The sequence below is a fragment of the Lutra lutra genome, chromosome 3, assembly GCF_902655055.1.
Source record: "Lutra lutra chromosome 3, mLutLut1.2, whole genome shotgun sequence".
Taxonomy (NCBI): domain Eukaryota; kingdom Metazoa; phylum Chordata; class Mammalia; order Carnivora; family Mustelidae; genus Lutra; species Lutra lutra.
This window is the reverse complement of record NC_062280.1, coordinates 66,847,247-66,869,474: the sequence shown is the minus strand read 5'-3', so window position 1 is coordinate 66,869,474 and position 22,228 is coordinate 66,847,247. Positions and strand designations below refer to the sequence as shown.

The 22,228-nt window shown below is 38.3% G+C and overlaps 1 protein-coding gene across 1 annotated transcript; it reads right to left on the bottom strand.

The window, feature by feature from the left end:
* Positions 1–3,087: 3,087 nt before the first annotated feature.
* On the bottom strand, positions 3,088–19,874 carry KLHL41 (kelch like family member 41). Its single transcript, XM_047722080.1, has 6 exons — positions 18,681–19,874; positions 15,089–15,246; positions 14,858–14,965; positions 9,681–9,866; positions 7,866–8,012; positions 3,088–3,738 (listed from the first exon to the last, which is right to left on the bottom strand). Exons 1-6 carry the CDS (start codon positions 19,788–19,790, stop codon positions 3,627–3,629), a joined length of 1,821 nt encoding a protein of 606 aa, XP_047578036.1. The 5' UTR covers positions 19,791–19,874; the 3' UTR covers positions 3,088–3,626.
* Between the last annotated feature and the right edge of the window lie 2,354 nt (positions 19,875–22,228).

Below are 22,228 nucleotides of genomic sequence, written 5' to 3'. Positions count from 1 at the left end.
GATCTGAGGTGGACTCACTAAGGTGATATTTGCATTAAGACTTGAGGAGGTGAGGCTAACTGGCAGTAGAGTATTCCAGGCTAGGGACCAAGATCCTGATGTAGGAATATGCCTGACATATTTGAGAATAACAAGGAATCCCCTGTGGCTGGAGCAGAACAAATGGGAGGTTGAGGGTAGAAGTACATAATACGAGAAAAGGTAACACAGATAACAAATACATAATGCCCAACCTCTTGGCTATAGTGAGATAAGCAGCGATTGGAAAGTTTCTATAAAGGAATGAATCACTTAGGCTACTCTGTTCAGTGAGATGGGAGAAGACTGCAATGAGACAAGTGTTTAAGCAGGGAAACCCATTAGAAGGTCATTGCAATAATCCGGACAAAAAATGTTGGTTGGTGAGGCACCTGGCTGGTTCAGTCTGTAGAACATGCAGCTCTTGATCTCAGGGTCATGAGTTCAAGCCCCACAATGGGCGTGGAGCCTACTTAAAATAAATAAAAAATAGGTGGTCGGCTTAGAGTGGTAGCTGTGGAAGTAATGAGAAGTGGTCATATTTTTGTGATGTATTTGGAAGCTGAGGCAACAAAATTTGCTCACTCACTGGAAAAGAAGTATGAGGGAAAGGAGTCAAAGATACTTGTAAGTTTTTGTCTTGAGCAACTAAAAGGATATTAATGCTATTGACTGAGATGGGAAAGTCTACTGGAGGAAGAAATAGGGGGGTGCAGTGGGTGCGAAGATCATGAGTTTGGTTTTAGAAATGTTGAGTTTGTGATGCCTTTTTTAAAGTTTTTCTTTTTTTAATTTTTTAAAAGATTTAAAAATTTATTTGTCAGAGTGAGAAAGCGCTCAAGCAGGGGGAGCAGCAGGTAGAGGAAGAAGCAGGCCCCTTGCTTCTTCCGAGCAGGGAGCTCAATGTGGGCCTCAATCCTAGGACCCTGGGATCATGACCTGAGCTGAAGGTAAATGCTTAACTGAGCCACCCAGGCATCCTTGTGATGCCTTTTAAACATTTTAAGTGAGTTACCAAATAGGCATTTTAATGAGTTTGGAGGTGAAGGCAGAGGTCCAGATGTCAGATGCAAATTTGGAAGTTGTCAGCAGTATTTAAAGTCATGAAGGGGCACCTGGATGACTTAGGGGGTTAAAGCCTCTGCCTTCAGCTTGGGTCATGATCTCAGGGTCCTGGGATCAGCCCCACATCGGGCTCTCTGCTCAGCGGGGAGCTTGCTTCCTCTTTCTCTCTCTCCCTGCCTCTCTGCCTACCTGTGATCTCTCTGTCAGATAAATAAAATCTTAAAAAAAAATAAAGTTATGAAAGTAGGTGAAATCACTATAATATGATTAGAGGAGAGTGAACGGAGGAGAAGTCTGAGGACTCAGCTCCAGGTGCCCCAACGTGAGGTCAAGGAGAAGAGAAATGAGCAAAGGAGGCTGGGCAGTGATGGCCATTGAGGTAGGAGGGACAGTCATAGGTAGTGACTTCCTAGAAGCCAGGTCGAGAAAGCATTTCAAGGAGGAGGAGGAGGGGGTGAGCAGTTGTATCAGATGCTGCTGATGACTTAGGTAAAACGAGGATTGGGAAATGTCCATTAAACTTAGCAACATGAAAATCATTGGTAACCTTGCGAGGAGGAGTTTTGGGGAAGGGGTGTGTGTGGAAATCTGACTGGTTTAATAGAAAGTGGGAGGAGACAGAATTTTTTTTTTTTTTTTAATAAATGGAAATAAAGAGATGGGAGTAGGAAATGGACCAATTTTGACCTGATCTTCTCCTACCCATGATGGGGAAATAATGATTTTCTCTTGTTTTACACACATTTATTCAATAAAATAATTATTAAAGGCCTACTATGTGATATAACCCCTATCCCTTCTTCCAAGAATGATTTATTTGTGCTGGGCAGAAATTATCCTCAGGCCACCTGGTGCGAGTGCAGGTAATTAGCATCTGAAACTTACTGTCTTCTGACTTAATGACCCTCTAAGTTCATTCTGTCCCTAAAGAAGTTGGTAGCCAGAACGCCTTGAGTCTTAAGCATAGCTATAAAACATGGGTCCTGCGTTAAGTTTTGGTCTGTTGATATTTGATTTAAGTTTAGTTGAAGTACCTTGTTTAAAATATCATTACTTAGCTGGAAGCCTGGGTGGCTCAGTGAGTTAAGTGTCCTCCTTTGCTCAGGTCATGATCCCAGGATCCCCTGGGTCCCCCAAAGTAGCCACTATCTTGCTTTTATAGTAAGCACTTACTCTAACAGTTTTATCATTCAGGTTTGCATCTCTATAGAGACCATAATTTGCACCTCACCCCCTTTAAGTGTGTCTTAGTTTATAAGCATCTCCCAAATTCTCTTCCAAAGAGTTATCTGCTGAAAAACCTGTGGAGTTTCCCATCCTCAGGATTTGTGGATTGTATAATGGTGGTATAGTCTAGGGCAGTGTTTGTCAATACAGAAAAGTACCCAGGATTCTACATCAGAGATCCAAAGTAAAACTGGGTTTTGTTGGAAGTTCCCATATTTATGGTAGAGACAATAATCCTGTATGAAGACTCATCTTTTCTTCATGAAATTGCCTGATAAGTAATAGTGGAACATTCCAAATTAGCTCCAAGTCAGGTTTTTCAGAAAATAAGATGTGTAAGGATAGAAGGCAAACGTATCTGTGGAAGCATCGATGGTTGTGGACAGACTGAGATGTCAACTTAGTGTGTACATTAAGAACAACATATTGAATATGGTGTTTCACATCCCAGAAAATGCAATAATACAGTCTATTTCTATCAGAAATTTATGAATAGGTAGCTCTTTCATGGAAAATATAGATAAAGCTTAAACTAACAAATACATACCCTCCTCCAGTACACTCACTGGCCCCAACTAATGCCTGGCAATTTAGAGTCAATTCATTTCCTGAGGACAATCCTTAACCCTTCTACCATAGATACTGTAGTTAGGAGCTTGAAGACTGTGGTTTACTGGTGTTTAATTAAAAAAAAATTTAATATGATTTAAATAATATACTAGTATCACAAAAGGAATGGAGAAAAAAAGGAAGACCACTTGAATTTGACTACTTAGAGATTTTTTTCCCTTCAAATGAGACCCATTTATTACACTTCTTAAAAGGCATTTCCAAAGTTTTCTTATGGCATGTAATCTTTAACATAATGCATAGGATTCTTGTCATATCTTGAAGCGCAAGGGAAAGTGATATTTGATACTTTAGACATTAAAAAAATGTAGATGTACATATTTCATTCCAATTTAATATATAATAGAAAATGAGTGTAAAGTTACCGTAACAATGCAAGTGAAAGAATTCGTAAACAACTCAAATTTAGAAATCTTTACAGTTGATTGAGACAGAGTAACAAAAGAAATAATCCATTCAACTTAATATTTAATTTCTTACTAGAAAATGGTTTTAAACAATGATCATTACACCTAGGATTTCAATGACTTGAGGTTATGATGCCACTGCTAACCTCATGGACAGTAATTTAGTGAATAATTTCTACATGAATCTCTGCATAGGCTTTTGAAAAACAGAATAAATTAAAGCCCTATTACCAAACAAAACACATCCCATTCTATTGTATTTTTTTTTCACCTCCCCGTTTATAGTTTAGACAGTTTGAAGAGGTTTAAACGTGTTGCTAGGCAACTAGCTCCTGAAGCATAACGTATTTCCTTCAACATCCCGGCCCATTCTTTTTTATCATCTTCATACCTGATGGAGAAAAAAGAAAAGTAATCAATAGGCAGTTTTTAAATAGCTCTATAGTTTTCCTAGTATTCAGTATACAAATATGGGTTTTTGAGAAAATCCTATTGGCTTTTGTCCAGAGGAGGATGCACCTGACTGGTGGAATACATTCCTCCCCAAATATGCTTTCCCTGAATGAGCGTGTGTCTGAACTCCTGAACCACCGCCATGGTATTTAATCAGGATGCTTAGGCAGTTAAGCCTTTTCTGGGAATCAAAGACTGTTCAGAGACTAAGAGTAATCAACAGTTGAAGCCATCAGTTGTTCACCTTTGGACCAATAATGATGGCCAGTCTCTATGAGTCAAGGTCAGTTGACTCTACCTTAAGAGTAAGAACTGGGAAGAACAGGGGTGGCCAGACGCCTTGATTATAATTTCAGTTGTTCCAATATACTTGTGCCCAGCATGCCACCTGACACTAGTGATCACTCCAGAAGAACCCATTTCCCTTCCCCATTAATGTCTTGTGCGAGTACTCCTCTTAGATTTTGCACTTGATGTTAGGTAAGAACTAACACTAGGTTGTTCCCTGGGGGGAAGAGTCACGGTTATAAAGATACAGGCAACTTGAATTGCTTTGAAATATGTGTGCCTCTACTCTGCCTGGTGCCTGGAATGCCTTCTCTGCATTAGCAATTCCGAAACGCTGCCTTCTCTATGAAGCCTTTCTTGCCTTCCTCAAGCAGAGTTTGTAGTTTCCCTTCATTTCTCACATTGTCCTTTATATAGTATCTATTATAGCAGTTATAATTCTTTTAATTTTTTCCCCTGTATTTATGTTCTCAACAAGCTCAAGGGTACTTGAGGGCAAATAACATCTTACTCCTCTTAGTGTCCTCCCCTTCTCCAGAAGCTATCAATAGTTGACACATAAGAAATACCCCTAAATCATCCTATAATGATGAATAAGATTAAAGTAATAATTTTTAAAATTGGCTAATGCCTATGTAAGCTGTGTGGTATCTGACTTAATATCATCAGTGGTCCAAATTTAATCTTAACATTTGCACTGTGCACCAAGTGATTTTTATGCTAAGTAGACAAAAATATTTTACAACTAATAAAGGGAAGAACCTTAATTATCTCTGCAAAATTTGGGGCAACACACTAAAAGATAAGGAATAGTTTTAAATGAGAAAGTGAGCACATTTAAGCAGTAGGAGGGTAAATGAGTCTTAGAAGCATTTGCTTCTTGGCAGTTATATTTTTACTTTCAGCTTGGTCAATCCTAAATAATGGAAAGATTTCAATAAAAAAATTAAGAATGGAAAAAAAAATTTTTTACACATCACACTAAGGCGGTATGTAGGTTTGGAATGTGGTATACTGGTATTACCGATAGTTTTCGTCTCTGAATTTCATCTGCATGTGTGGATAGATTCACTAGGAAGCTGAGGACAGATGGGCAGCCACCTTTCTGCAGGTGAGTTGCTGTCAATGTTAGCACACATGTGAGTCACCTGGAGGGCTTGCTAGAGCACAGTTTGCTGGACTCCTTCCCCAAAGTTTCTGTAGATTTGAGGTAAGGCCTGAGAATTTGCATATTTATCAAGTACCCAGGTGGTGCTGATGCTGCCTTGGGAACCACAACAGATCACTGGTTCTCAAACATGACTTGCACATTTAGAACCCACCTAGAGACATTAAAAATATTGATGCCTGGCTCTCACCCCCAGAGATTGACTTAACTGGTATGGTGTATGGCCTGGGCATGAGCATTTTTTAAAGTTCCCTAAGGGATTCTAATATGCAGCAAGATTTGAGAATTATTGTTCTAGATTTTATCACCCGAGTGGAAACCCCAGTACCTAAATTTAAAGTTTTACAGCTAAGCAGACAGTGATGAATGTATTCTTGCCTTTCCCTAGTCGGGTGGTTCCCAAACTTGTCTGCACATGAGAATCAAAAGACCAGAGGTCTTTTGAAAGTTTCAAAGCCCAGACCATACCCTGGACTGATTAAATCATAGTCAGTGGTGGTAGGACAGAGGTGTCAATACTTCCTGAAGCTCCCTGGGTGAGCCTTGGGAACCACTGTCCTAATCGCAAAATACACCATCATCAGAGAGGATCCCTCTGAGCCCCCCTCAGCAGGGTAAGGGCTACTTTTAGTGGAGATGCTCCCCTTTGCTGCCTACAGCATCCTCCCACTGAAGCAACTTGGCTTTTGGTCACCAGTAGGAAGCAGAGAGGCTCAGATGGGATTCAGCTGACGGCACTATTTCCCAACATCACTGTTTCTCAACCCTGGCTGCCTGGTAGAATCACCTGAGAAGGTTTTAGGACCTGACGGCAGAAATCCTGATATAAATGGCCTGCACAGAAGTCCAAGCACTGGTATATTTTAAAAAACAGCCCAGGTGATTTAAATGTGCAGTAAGGGTTAAGAATCACTGTCTATCTCACTGTTGGTATTCATCCCTGTTTTCCAAAAACCCTGACCTTCTCAGCCCTCCCATTATTTCATTCCTTTTTTGCCCTACTGCTTCCAGTCTTTTTCCATCTCAACCTCTTCCTAAGTCTAGACTCTTTCTTCCACTTTTTTTGGAAATTTCCACTTTTCTTTCTTCCTCCTTCTTTTTGCAGGGGAGATGAGGAATAGTTTATAGCCTTTATAGCCATTTTCTTTCTTGCCCTCTCCACAGCTAGTTACTATCACAACACACCAGGAAATGATGTTTGATGCACAAAATAATTGCTTGGGTAAGCGATGGGCCTTTCAGCCTTCCCATTCCCCAGGGAATGAGGCATGTGCTGGGTCAGGTATAGAACCAGTAACATACACTTTCCACTCTCAGCCTTGGTGGTATGCCTTCACTGATCCCTCTTTCAGAGCGGTCCCTACAAATTTAAATGTGCATGCAAATCACCTGGGAATCTTGTTAAAATGAAGATTCTGATTGAGTGAGTTTGGGGTGGGGCCTGGGATTCTGCATTTCTAAGAGACTCTCAGGAGATGCCACCACTGCTAGTCCATAGGCCATCCCTTGAGGCAGAAATCCTGAAGAATCCAGAATCCAAGGTTCTGGACAATCTGGTCACAGACCAGGGAAAGGCCTCCATCCTTGAGAGTGGGGGCTGGCCTTTAAGCTGAGAGGGAAAGCATGAGTTTGGCAATTTCTGGGTAAGTGTACAGGATGAACTCAGTAATGCTCACCTCAGGAAACTGAGATCTACCCACTATGAATTTTTCTCAGCAAGCACAGTTCCTGGGCTGAAGGCAGCAGGCATCATTTGGCAGACCCATGAGGTGTCCTACACTTGATCTTAGCCAAAAGGCCGAGAAGCGATTCCATGAGGTGTCCTAATGGTAACCAGATATCTGCATAGTGTATGCCCTGCCCAACTACGTGACTCTCTATGCATGACACAATCTACCCGTCTCCCAAGACTTCTTGTATACACCCGTTCTCCAGGGGGTGTTCACAGCATCAGAAACTATGGTAGAATTCTCCACCCCATACACGCTGTATAAATACTACCTTCGTTTTAAGCCTAACTTAAAATACTCAAATGAGTAACAACTGCAAGTGTCATACTTGGGACATCTGACCAGCCCCTATCTGACCGGTAAAATGGATCGCTACTTTTCACTTTTTCTTTTTAAATAACTTCTGTAACTGAATCCTCAAAAACTGGAAACCCACTTACATTAGATTCAAAAGAGAGTTAATGAATTCATGGAAACTCAAGAAGTTATGTGTTTCTTCAGAACTCTGTTTTCTGAGGATATCAAGTACTCATTGGTAGAAAGGGTTGGAAGTAGCTTTGCTCTGCTAGATGCCTAGAGCAGTACACTTTTACAGCCAGAATGGAGCTCACGGGATCACCAGTCCAACTCTCATTTTCCTGATTCACAGGCCCAGAAGACTCCTTCCCCAGGCACAATTAGAAGAAGTACTTGATGCTCAAGTAAGTGGCACATGCAGAAGTCCAGTTAGGTTCGAAAAGTGTTTAGTCTACTACCAAGAAGCAGCATCCATGTTGGGAAAGTCTGGCCTACTCTTTACTGCAAAATTGTTTGTCTTATCTGTTATCAGTTATTTGATTTGCTATTTAGTCCTGAAAACTGGGAGTCAAAAAAACTTACTTCCATATGTCATTGACTTCAGTGGGGGCAAACTCTTTGGACTCCAGTTGAATCATGGCAAAACCACCGATGGCATATAGGGATCCAGCCAGGCCGACCAAACTGATGGAACTTCTTTCTTGGGGAAATTCAGTCATTACTTCCCATCTAGGAATTTTTGAAAATAGAGTCAATGTAAAACCTAAGGAAATGTCACATGTATTTACTGAACAATTATATAAAAATTTAATTTGAAAATTCAAGTAGCAAAGGCATCTACAACTAGAAGATTAAGTTTGTTACTGAAAAATATTGACATATTCCTTTATTGGAAAGATGTAACCAGATTAACTATAAAGCTCTCAATATGTCAATCCCAGAATATTTCCTTCATCAGTTCGCATGTTCAGCAATGGTGATATAAACAGTGGGCGTTTTGTGGCAGTTCTAGGTCTCCTAGGTCCTATGGTGTTGGAATTCATTTGAATGCTAATAACACATTTTTAGAAACTCTGATTTCCATCATTTCTCAAGAAATCTTCAAATCCTTTGCAATAAAGGCATGTGACTAACTTTATATTATCCTAGTTTAGAAACTAGGGTTGGTAATTTTCTTTTTGATGACTTATACTACATCTTTTTAAATAAAGGATTTAAGGAGACTTTTTAATGTTAACAGCCATATGAAATGGACACATAACTATAAAATCAATCAAATCAGTTGGCAGGATCAAGAATCTAGAATGAGTTAATAATTTTGAAATTCTCTATTTGATTACTCTGGCATTAAAAGTGGACCTTTACTCTAAAGATATTATCTGTGTTTCTAACTATAAAAATAGTATATGTACATTGGAAAAAATCTGGAAATACAGAAAGGTATAGAAGAAAACAACTATTACCCATAATCATAGCCTCCAGAGTAATCATAAGGAACATTTTAGTGTAATTTTGTTATTTCTCAAAAAGCATACAAATTTAAATATAAACATCTATACACACATATGAAAAAACTAAAGAGCATAAGGTATTTACAATTCTGTGAGTTGCTTTTTAACTTCTTATGAGTGTTTACTCATAATACACAGTTTTCAAAAAAGATGATTTTTCACGATAATTTAAATCCTCTCCCATAAAAATTCCTTGGTGATTTTCAGATACTAACATCTATTTTGTAATCAGACATTACATGGTTCCTTAAAAAAGTAATGACAGTACTCTAATTTTTTCTTCATTGCTAAACTAGGAGTATAAAAACTATATACTTATCCAGATGAGTGAGCTCAAAAATTTGAAAAAGACTAATTTTACACAAAGAATATCTGTCAAATATCTTTTCACATTAACTTTAAGCCAGTAAAAGCTTATATATGAACATTTTAAGAAAATTATAAAGAGCATTAAAAAAATTTCTGAAGCATTCATACTTTACAAACATCACAAGCTAAGTGGAGGTCTTTCCGTCCTTACACAAACCACATATTTCAAATCAAATAACCATATGGAGATATGTATATCCATCCACATGCATCTGATTATTCATTAGCATTACCTGTGCATGACTAAACTCACAAAGTTAAGTTAATAAAAAGGATAAATGGAACATTCTGGCATTAACTTGAGGTTTATGTATTCCAAGTTGCAAACCCACTTAATGCATCAGAATGTTAGGCATTTCACACCCAGTAACAGCAGAAGAAACCCAGATCCAGATGTTTCCTTTTAATCCTTGCCTCCCTGCCTTTCTCTCCCCATGCCCTAATTAGAAAGTTTAATTTTCATCCAAAGTTGGAAAGTAGAGTGATTAATATGCTGTAGTAAGATACAGCAACTCACTTATTGGTTGTGAGGTCAAAAGCTTCCACTGAAGCTGAAAGACCATCTTCAGTGACACCTCCCGCAATCACAATTTTGCCTTTATGCACTGCCACTCCGAACATGGAACGAGGGATTTTCATTGGAGCCAGATCCTTCCAGTCTCCTTTTTTGGGGTTGTAGATAAACACCCTGTTTGTACACTTTCTGTAAACATAAAAGACAACAAAATGGTCCTTTTAGAAACTTCCTTTTCTGAAGGAAGCAATTTCGCTAATCATTTAGCTTTGCTTTCCATCTGAAATACATAAAACAGAATTAGAAAAACTCAAAGTATTCTTAATCTGAATATATGACAATTCCAAATGTGGGGAACTTAATTATACTACTGGAAGGTAGGGTAACTTTCCTTTTGGCAACTGCCCAGAGTAGATTTTAATCCTTTCCGTTGCTAAATTCAATGGAAGACAGGAATAGAACTAAAAAAAAATTCATAAATATTTTATTGTGCTAAGTAATAAAAAAGTTAAGTTGATCTTATTATTTGAATCTCCTAGGAATGGATCAGTTAATTTCAAAAATTAGGTATGGAAGTACCTATTTTAAATTTAATATGATGGCTCAATTCATTTTAGTATATCATTAATACACCAATGCATTTTTAAGAAATCTGGGACTATAGGCAACCAGTCATGGGAGTAGATGAGTAATGAGAACAGTTTTTTTTTTAATTTTTTTAATTTTTTTTTTTTTATTTATTTGTCAGAGAGAGAGGGAGAGAGAGCGAGCACAGGCAGACAGAATGGCAGGCAGAGGCAGAGGGAGAAGCAGGCTCCCCGCCGAGCAAGGAGCCCGATGCGGGACTCGATCCCAGGACGCTAGGATCATGACCTGAGCTGAAGGCAGCTGCTTAACCAACTGAGCCACCCAGGCGTCCCATGAGAACAGTTTTATACGCTAAATGCTACCAAGAAAACCTGTACTTATCAGAGTTAGTATCTTCCTTGAAGTTATCCATAATTTACTGATGGGAGTTCAAAATGCTAAATAATAATTGATTAGCTGGATATATTTGTGCATTTTTTGTTTTGTTTTTGCTTTAAAAAAGATTTTATTTATTCATTTGAGAGAGAGAGAGAGTGTGTGTGTGTGTGTGTACACGTGCACAAATGCGGAGTTGGGGGGCAGGGGCAGGAGAAGAAGGAGACGGAGAGGCAGATTTTTCGCTGAGCAGGGAGCCTAACTCAGGGCTCGATCCCAGGACCTGGAGAACATGACTTGAGCCAAAGGCAGATGCTTAACCATCTGAACCACCCAGGCGTCCCTGTTTTTACTTTTTTTTTTTTTTAATATATATTATATATATATTGTTTTAAAGATTTTATTTATTTGACAGAGAGAGACACAGCGGGAGAGGGAACACAAGCAGGCGGAGTGGAAGAGGGAGAAGCTGGCTTGCAGTTGAGCAGAGAGCCTGATGCGGGGCTCCATCCCAGGACCCTGGGATCATGACTTGAGTGGAAGGCGGACACTGAATGACTGAGCCACTAGGGCGCCCCTGTTTTCACTTTTTTAAAGTACGCTTTATGCCCAGTGCAGCTTGAACTCACAACACCAAGATCAAGAATCACATGCTCAGGGGCGCCTGGGTGGCTCAGTGGGTTGAGCCTTTGCCTTCAGCTCAGGTCATGATCTCAGGGCCCTGGGATCGAGCCCTGCATCAGGCTCTCTGCTCAGCGGGGAGCCTGCTTTCTCCTCTCTCTCTGCCTGCCTGTCTGCCTACTTGTGATCTCTGTCAAATAAATACATAAAATCTTTAAAAAAAAAAAAAATCACGTGCTCTACCAACTGAGCCAGCCAGGCACCCCTGAATGTATTTGGTAAAGTCAAAAAAGCAAACAAACAAAATCCCCAACTTTTTGTGAGGACAACTTTTTTTCTTTAGTCTTATGAAAAACCATGTGTTCGGAGTAGAAGAACTTCTGCTAGTATTTGACTATAAGTATTACTTTAAAACTTCTTGACAAGGGCATGATTACAAAATCATGTTCTTCAAATCCAGTGGTTTAACTAGTGCGATTCAGTGCTTACTTTTAGATAATGACTCATTTCAAATTTCTTGACTTTGGCATTTGTCAAGCAATGTTGTCTTGGTTAATCATATTCTCAAGATTAATATATTCTTACTGACAAGACCTCTATGCTTTCACTGACATATCAATTTCCTCGTTACTAATACCACTTGAAGGAAACAATTCAAATCATTTGGCAGGGTCACTACATTTCCAAAGTCAGAACACACTGCTTAATACACATTTTCCATGCCATTTAGTCAGGAAAAATACCCAAAATAAGATTTTGCACTGAGTAAGTTTGTAATATGGCTTTCCTTTAAATATTTATTTGATAGGAATAGCTTAGATTAAGGAAAATATAAAAATTTCAGTATATGTTATCTTGGAACAGGATAGACTGTATAAAAGCCCTTTTAAAAATAATTAGTCATTTATTTTTACTTTATTTTTTTTAATTGATATATAATTGACATAACATATCATATTCATTTCAGGTGTGTATCACAGTGATTTGATATTTTTATACATTATGAAATGATCCCCCATGGTGAGTCTAGGCACCATACAAAGTTATTACAATATTATCCACCCATTCTCAACCCTCACTCTGGTAACCACCAGTTTGTTTCCTGTATCCATGAGTCTGTTTCTGTTTTGTTTTTTCTTTTTCTTTTTCTTTTTTTTTAGGTTCCCACTGCTTTTTTTTTTTTTTTTAAGATTTTATTTATTTATTTGACAGACAGAGATCACAAGTAGGCAGAGAGGCAGGAAGAGAGAGAGAGGAGGAAGCAGGCTCCCCATGGAGCAGAGAGCCCGATGCGGGGCTCGATCCCAGAACCCTGGGATCACGACCTGAGCCGAAGGCAGAGGCTTTAACCCATTGAACCACCCAGGCGCTCCAGGTTCCCACTGCTTTTCAAAATCACGTTTTTTGGGGTGCCTGGGGGGCTCAGTTTTAAGTATCTGCCTTTGGCTCAGGTCAGGATTTGGGGGTCTCAGGATGAGTCTGACGTTGGGCTCCCTGTTCAGAGGGGAGCGGCTTTTTTCTCTCCCACTCCCCGTGCTTATGTTCCTACTCTTGCTGTCTCTCTGTCAAATAAATAAATTAAATCTTTTAAAAAAATCATATTTCGTGGAACCAAATTTTTGCCATTAAAAACTGGCATTATATTGAACTATACATTGAGAAATCAATCAAAATAAAATTTTTACTTTCAAAAAAAAATCATATTTCCTCTGTTATATATCTTTTTAATTTAATAATGACCATTAATTATTCACTAAGAATATAGAGTTCTTTATTCCTAGCACATTTCCACATTTCCATATTTTACTCTCCTTTCCTGCTTTGTCCATTTAATTCTTAATTCTGGTTCCCTTTCCAAGATTGACATCTTTATTTATTAAGCAACCTGGGCAAAAGCCAAATTAGGCGGAGTTTTCAGGGCCAAGAAATTAATTCTTTCTATTTAAACTAAAAATCTTCATTTTACCAGATGGGCTACTCACTTAATTAACTGATTCCTAGAGCACTCTGAACTCACTTCTCCCCTGAGTTACAAAATCTTTTTCCTAACGAACTATCCCTTCAGAAGTGCCTAGAAATCAAGTTCTATGATTTTCATCCTGTTTTCCTCACAAGACACTGGACACTAGTGGGTGAACCAGGTGCAATAGTCTGTTTGATCAGTGCCTCTTTGTGACCTGTTAAATGTTTTTAATATCCCCTCTGTCCAGGAATAAGTCAGTGAAACATTGCTTAGGAAACAACTGCACTCTTTTCAGTCCCCATGCTTTTCAGTTTCAAACTCATTTATCTAAATTCTCTTTTATAAATGGAAAGGACAAATCTGTAGTATTTTCATACACTATCCCTTTAGCAGTTATATTTTAAGTGTTACATTACAGAGGTAGACTTAATTTTTATTTAGTTATGGTCAAAAGAATAAGAAAGCCCACTGGTTTTTTTTTTTTAATGATTTATCAATTTATTTTAGAGAGGGAGGGAGAGTGCAAAAGCACAAGTGGGAGGGGCAGAAGGAGAGGGAGAGACAATCTCAAGCAGACTGCACCTAGTGGGGAGCCCAACTTGGGGAGGCCAACTAGGGGTACCCCACTAGGGACTTGATCTCAGGACCTGGAGATCACAACCTAAGTCGAAACCAAGAGTCCAAAGGTTAATCTACTGTGCCATCCAGGTGCCCCCAAAGCCTATTGGTTTTAATGTAGTAAGATATAATTAAAAATTAGCCCTGGGGTGCCTGGGTGGCTCAGTGGGTTAAAGCCTCTGCCTTCGGCTCGGGTCATGATCCCAGGATCCTGGGTTCAAGCCCGGCATCGGGCTCTCTGCTCAGCGGGGAGCCTACTTCCTCCTCTCTCTCTGCCTGCTTCTCTGCCTACTTGTGATCTCTGTCTGTCAAATAAATAAATAAAATCTTTAAAAAAAATTATCCCAATTAAAGACTTGATTATGTTCCTAAATGCTGCTTTTTCACTGTAAGAATGCTTATGATGGCAATATCATGCTAGTTCCTAGCAATATGCTGGAATCTACAAGTTTACTTAAGCAACCTTTAAAAAAAAAAAGATTTTATTTATTTTAGAGAAAGAGAGAGGGGGAGGGGCAGAAGAAGGAGGAGAGAATTTCAAGCAGGGTCTATGCTGAGCATGGAGCCCAATGCAGGGGTCCCTCTCACAACCCTGAGATCATGACCTGAACTGAAACCAAGAGTCAGACGCTTCTCCAACTGAGCCACCCAGGTGCCCAGGTTAGCAATTTTCAATTTTATTTAAATTGCCCTCCAGTTTCCCTTAGAAATCATTTATAATATCCTCTAATAGCTTTTCAAAATTTTGTTTTGAAACTTTAACTTCCAAAATATTACGGATGAGAACCAAGTCCCATTTCAGTATATAGGTTCAAATGAAAGGAGTTAAGAGCTCTTGCAATAAAAATCATTTGGAGGGGCGCCTGGCTGGTTCAGTCAACAGAACATGCAACTCTTGATCTCAGGGTTGTGAGTTCAAGCCCCACACTGGGGCTAGAGCTTACTTTTTAAAAAACTCAAAGGTTTAAAAAAAATCATTTGGATGTAAACCATAAGGAGATTTTAGGGTACTTACTTGTCATCTGTCTTTCCTCCTAGACAATATATCATCCCCTTATGTGAAATCACACTGTGGCCATAGACTTTGATAGGCAGTTTTTTAACTTCATTCCACTTTGCAGCCCTGCAATGAAAAGATGGTAGAACTTCTGTGCTTTCAGTTAATGCCAGGGTGTAAGGTTACGAATATGTAATAGGTACTCGTATACCCAAATGCTTAGGAAACAGGAACGTCATGTCAACTTACACGGGATCATAGCATAATACTGAATCCAGCGAAGCCTCTGTTTGAAGGTCCTTGCCTGCCACTACATAGATCTTGTCATCTACCTCTCCCAGACCAAAGAGACACCTGGCTGAAGGCAGAGGTGGAAGTCCAACCCACTCAGATGCTATGTTATCAAGCTGAAAGAAAAACATATGAGGCATTGTGGAACTTGTTAGAAAAAAGTTACAGTTGCACCAAAGCAATGTGCTATATTTTACATGTGTTGAATGCATTGACATAGTCAAAGATGTTGCAGGTAAAATAAAACTGCAATCCAAAAGTATCATATTTTACCTCTGGAATACCAGGAAAAATGAGAACACCTACTTGGCTTACTTAAAATGCCAAAATCTGCAGAAAGGAGGGAGAGAATAGAGTCACTAGTGATCGGTTAGAACTGTGAGGTTCCTTGTCAAAGTTTCTTCCCATGTTGCCTTCTTCAGGTTCAAAAAAGACATCATAATACTTTCAGGGCATTGAGGAAAGAGAGGTTGTCACTGTAGGGAGGGCCACAGTATGTGAGTGACCCCAGAATGCTATATTTAACACACTCCCCAAGCCGGCACCCAGGACAGCTGGACCTGTCGCTCAGTCCACAGACAACTGGGATGTTAGGCAACATCTTTTTTCTAGTCTTCAGAATTGTTTAGGTTCTGTTTCACTTTATTTCTTCTGACATAGGCAGGTATTAACAGCTATAACCTCCAACCCTTTCATTGGAAGTCATTTGAAATACCCTTGTCTCTATTTAAAAAAAAAGTCTATTAGTAATAGAAGCAACTTTCCTGTTTTTGCGACTGCCACTTCTGCAAGCCTAAGCCAGATCTCGAAGTGCCCATGCTCTCATGGGTCATTCGGGTATGGCTGGCATTGGTTTTAGCACTTATTATTGGTCATTTATAAGATTTTCCAGTTTGCACTTAAGGACACCAAGGCATGAGAACACATCTTCACGAGGGAATGCAGTTACAGATTGTTCTCTGTCGTGCTACTTCTGTGTAGCAGAAGAAAAAGGAATAAACCCCAGAATAATTGGATACCAAGAGCAGGTGCAGATATTAAAGGCTGCAGGGATCTCTGTAGAAGTCTGTATATATCTTGCCTCATAACTCAGGTTAAAGTAAAGCACTAATTAAGACTAGATATGATGAGCAGTTTATTCCTCACATATATATTGTTAGCTCTGCAGTCACGAATTTTAACATCTAGATAGTGAGCTCTAATGTTTTCCTTCTTGAAAACAAATCCTTTGATCAAGAAAGTGGTGTGTGCTCCAGTAGAAATAATGAACATTTATGAAGTTTGGCTCTGTGACAGGTTTTGTACTAAATGCTCACAGAGCTTTTAAGTGATATTCAAATAGAAGCTATATAAATCCACTGTTTTCTAAATGGGAACAGTAGCTGCTGTAATCCCAGACTGGAGGGTGTACTGCTCACGCTGGACAGTACCGCCTACAGCCCCACACGACCCCCAGTTACGGCACTTACTACAGCAAATGTAATAGGAGACTGCCTACCAGGCACTTTCATAGATGAGCTGTCAAGCTATTTAACCTCTCTGGCTCTAGTTTCCGATCAAGGTTTGGATCTGGAGTACTTTAAGATGGGGTGCTATTCAAAGATTTGATGAATCTACTAATTCTAAGGAAAAAAAAAATCCCCTCTCTTACCCAGTAAAGAATTCTCATCATCTATTTATAACATACAATTGAAGATCATACTACTCCTAACTTAAGACATTTTAAACAGATGTGACCAAGAAGAAAAATACAATATAAAACCTGATATTCTCATACGTGCTTTTTCTTGTGAGTCATAAATAACCCTTTTTATAGTCGGGTGTTTTATCCTGGTACCTTGTTGCACTATTTGTGCCTTTTAAAAGGAGCAAGGCATGCGCAATGACAGGAAGTCGATCTTTTCAACTTTGTGTGACTTTTTATAACTATAAAGAACATCAAATAGGTTTCTTGAAAGGGAAATGAGAAGCTGTGCCAATAAAAGTAAGAAGAGTAACAAGATGGAAGAGAATAAAGACTATACGTATTTCTTGAATCTATGATTTCTAGGTATCTGTTCATCTGTATTTTTTTGTTTTTTTTTTTGTTTTTGTTCATCTGTGTTTTGATGGCATTTTCACTTCCTAGATATAATTATTACCGTTTAAATAGAATTTAGCTTTTCTGAAATTTCAGTGAATTTAAAATTAGGGTTTAGGGAATTTTCTGGCATGCATTCAAATACTTATGATTATGGCTTCGATTATATTTTTATATTTTGTAGTTAACACTTTTTGACAGAACTTTGAAAATTAAGAATCGTGATTAATGTGTATTATTTAATTTTTCAAGATTAGAAAAAGCTAGTTAAAAGTAGTATTTTGTGAATGCATAGCATGTCACACACTCTGAGAGCACACAGTGACTATGACATTCTACACTTATCTTTGGCCTTTCCAACTCAAGTGCCCATAAACCTCAGGCTCTGGGAAGCTATGACCTAAACAAACTCTTCTGAGCTAGCTGTAAGCTACAAAGTACTGGTATTGGCATTATTCAAGATAAAAGTTAAGCCACTGATTCCTTCATAAATTGATAAAAAGATATCATGTCGATAATATGAAATAAACTCCCTTCAAATAAACCACAAAGAATCTATTAGTTTGGAGGATTTGTTTTCCTGGATACTTCTGGGGTTTCACAAAACAGATTAACTTGTAATAATGTCTAAGTACAACTCTGATCCAAATACATGTGGTCACTTGTCATAAATAAAAATTAATGGGGCACCTGGGTATTTCAGTCTGTTAAGCATCCGAGTCTTGATCTCAGCTCAGGTCTTGATCTCAGAGTTGTGAGTTCAAGCCCAGTGTTAGGCTCCATACTAGGTATGGAGCCTACTTTAAAAAATTATCGTAAATAAAAATTTCTAAATATAATTAATGAATTCAAGTTAGTCACACTGGTGTAGATACTTTTTCCCCAAAAGTAACCCAAAGTGTGTAAATTAAGTATGTAAGTTCTCTTCATTTACAACAAAATTATATTTTAGTCAGTAAACATAAATAACAGATAAAATGCTACCTTTAAGAACTTCAGATCAGTTCAAGAAAACCTGGAAAAAGGCTGAAAATCTGATCAATTATAATTTTTGTAATGTGTAAAGTACTAAGTCTTAGGTTCCCTAAGTCATAACCTAACCTATTTTTCAGAAGAGATATAAGAATAAATTTAAGTTTTACTAAAACACTGGGTTTTGAGAAAGCATAGTCATGATCAGCTAAAAACTTGACATTTTGTTAAGAGTATAAAGAAAATCTTGAGTCATCACTTACATATTAATTAGGACCTCATTCTTCACCAAACTTTTCCTTAAATATTGACAAGCCATTAAATTAACTGATTTAAATATTTCTGTCAGCTCTTGAAGTAGCAAAAGTGCAAGGGACTGGAATAGGACATCAATCAGGATAGATCACAAGCAGCCTGAATAATTCACACATCAGCTAACGGAATGGTAAATAACAGTTTCCTTTATGCCTCTACTTTTATAAAAATAGCACTTCTTACCTGGAAGAAGTAAGACTGTAGAGGCTGATCTTTATTTTCTTCATCCACATATAGTCCTCCTACCACATATACCTGATTTTGTTGGGTAACAATGCTAGAATGATTTCTGGGAATCTGCTCAGCCAGTGCAGTAAGGTAGCACTCATTTTCTGTGGGATCATAAGCCACTGCAGCTGTGTCATTAACCAAGAGGATGAGGTCTTTGACAAACATCCCATGCCTGGGAATGTCATTCAGGTAACCAGGAAGTAAGTCTTCGTCACCAACATCACCATTCACCTCACCAGCCCCAGCCTTCTCTGCATTTTTGCTAGGTTCTGGGAGTTTGCCTGCGAAGGCATCTTTGAGAACTTTGATTTTTTTCTGGAGTTCTGGGTTGCTTTTAATTATATCATCTTTCTCAACATGATCTTTAAAATATTTTTCTGTCATAAGGCGAAAACGAATACAATCAAACACTTCGCTAAGGTTCTTAACCCTGTTTTCTTTGTCCGTTCGCACCCATTTCATCACTGCCTCAAATACTGCTTCTTCCTTTTCTACATTTAGGCTGTCATTTGAAATTACTGAGATCAGTTCCTGTGGAGATAGCTGCATAAAGTCCTCTTCCTTGCAAATCTGTACAAAGCGATCAGACACAAATTCACGGGCAGAGATGGCGAGTCTTGGGCAGTCGAGAAGAAGTCCTAACCTTAAGATGGCTAGACAGTTACCAGGAGCAAGTCTCTTCTGAAGATAAGAAACACAGACAGTGAACACCGAAGGGATCTGAAAGCGGCTGGCCAGGGCAAAAATATCCTGCACGTTTCCATCGTTGAGGTCGATACTGGCAGAGTACAGGTACTTGATGATCAAATCCAGCACAGCAGGATCCACATTATCTAAGACGACTTCCTTTTTTTTCCCCTCATCAATTTCAGATAAAAAATACTCACGAAAGTAAGGACTACAAGCTGACAAAATCAATCTGTGGCAAGGAAGACTTTTGTCACCTGCTTTTAGGGTGCAATCGATGAATTTTTTTTCTTCCAGGAGATCTTTCAGACCGTCCTGAAGAAGGGTGGATTGGTAAAGCCGCAGTTCCTCTGTGAGTTCCCGCTGAGAATCCATTTTGTGAGTAACCTGGGTAAGGAAGGGGACACTGAAGGCCTTAGCTCCTTGCAGCACACAGGTCTAGCTGTAAAAAGGCAGATCTGTGTGCTTTGCCCAGCTTGAAGCCTTTGCAATTTAATCCCACCAGCTAAATATAGATACCAACTCTAACAACGGGAATTCAGGAGAGCTAGTTTGGAAAGAAGAGTTGTTCCTGCAGCTGTTATAGATTGAAGGGAACAACTGGAACTTTCAATCACTAAGGAAACAGCTAAGAAACAAGCCATTTAAATGAAGTGGGAAGCTTTTACATAAAGCATTAGAAGATAGGCCCATAAAGACATGTTTAAAGAAAGTGTTTATTGAACTGACAGAAAACTGAATCATAAAAATGAGTCAGTCCGCTAAAAATGGTCTAGTGGCAAACTCCTTGGCTGTCTGAATGAATGATGCAAAGGTCAAGAATATGAGGGGAGTTCATTTGAATACTCATAAGCAAAATCCCTTTTCCAATTACTGTTACATAAAAATTTTTATTTTCTAGTCAAAACAGTGGTATTTACAATTTTCTTTTTGAAGTAGGAAATTTAAAGACTTCTATTTATGTACTAGTAATATAATTAAAAAAACCCTTTAATAACAATGTCTCATCATAATTGAAGTAATAAACGCAGAGAAACTGCTACTTTTCTAACATTCTAAATTACCCTTTTAAGTGGAAAAACTGTAATTAGTATTGAATTACACTACAAAATCATTTGTTATTCAGACCCTGCTTTTCTCTACAAAGGATCTGATGTGGCAAACAATTATAACACAAGTAGGATAAATGCATAAGGTTAAAATGAAACAAGTTCAGAAAGAAATAGGAATAGTTAAGAGTCAACACTAGGTAAAGAAAAAAATCACATATGATTACTAAAAATACTCTGTGATTTAAGTGTTGAAAATAAAAAAAATTAAATAAAAAGTTAAAAATACAGAACAGATGTAACTCCACGAAAACAATGCTATCAACAGGGGCGCCTGGATGGCTCAGTCATTAAGCACCTGCTTGGGCTCAGGTCATGATCCCAGGGTGCTGGGATTGAGCCCTGCATCAGGCTCCCTGCTTGGCAGGAAGCCTGCTTCTCCCTTTCCCACTCCCCCTGCCTGTGTTCCCTCTCTTGCTGTATGTCTCTTTGTCAAATAAAATCTTAAGCAAACAAACAAAACAATGTTGTCAACAGAACACAGCAAAATCAGGAAGAAGTGCTGTATCACCTGCATAATTTGGAAAACAAGCCTATTCAAGGGAAAAAAAAGAGTAACTGAAATCATAATCTAAGTTGTTGATTGTAATAGTACACCCTATTAATTACGGAATGCAGAAGTCATGATTTGAAAAAAAGTCAATCTTTTTTGTTTATATGCAGATGACATCATATATACCTCTTCATGAATTATTCCAAAATTTTTACTGTCACATTTTCTGAACTCAATGGGACTGCAGAAAATACTGTATAATTTCAAAGTCTGGTATTCTTAAACCTGCTCAAAAGAATATAAGCTCCCTGAAGACAGGAAATTTTTTTTTTTTTAAAATTTGCTTTGTTCAATGCTATAGCCCCAGGGCCTCATGTGCTCTGTAAATACTTGTCAAATGAATAAATGTCCCTAGATCAGTGAATTGTGTATTTTTAAACTTCAAGGTCTCTATGAGTAAAGGTTTTTTTCTTTTATTTTACATCACAGTGAAGTCAAAGGTACTGTCAGCTGCTAAAACAACAGCTGAAAGAAGAGCTCATTGACTCTTTTTTCCATTTATAGATGTCACTAAAGGTTTTAACACACTAGAAGAAACTAACAGCTGCTCCCTTGATTAAACAATAAATGACTCATTTCTCTACTCTGTTAACAGCTAACATTTGAAAAGATTAGTGAGTCAGATGTGAACACCATGATATGACATTTGAGATTCCTTACTAGTCAGCAATTATAAAGTCTGTTTTGCTTCGAAAACTATTTAAACATATTCCTGGCAGCATTTTGTGACCTGTGTAAAAATTTCGAACAGCCCCTTTTTCCCCTTGATGTAGGTTGTTTATTATAACTCTATCTCTTAAAAATGTACAACTCCTTTCCTTTTTAAATAAATAAACCAATGTATAGCTTTTATTCCTTGACTTTAATTAAACTCAGATAGCACTTAGTTAGCATTTGGTTACTATGTGTTTATGGTCGTACATACAGTTGCATCTTATTTTGTAAGTTTTTACACACTCACTCCTTTCCCTCTAGAGAAAGAGGGCTCCTTTGGTTAATTTCAATGATTTGACAAAGGCTCCTTACAATTTTTTTTTATATCAAAGCAGTAGCAAAAAGCAGGATGCCAGAGAAGTTGCCAAATTGTAGCTAACCAAAATATCGGAGAATATCCTATTTGAAAATTTCAAAGAGGTTTTTCAATGAGTACA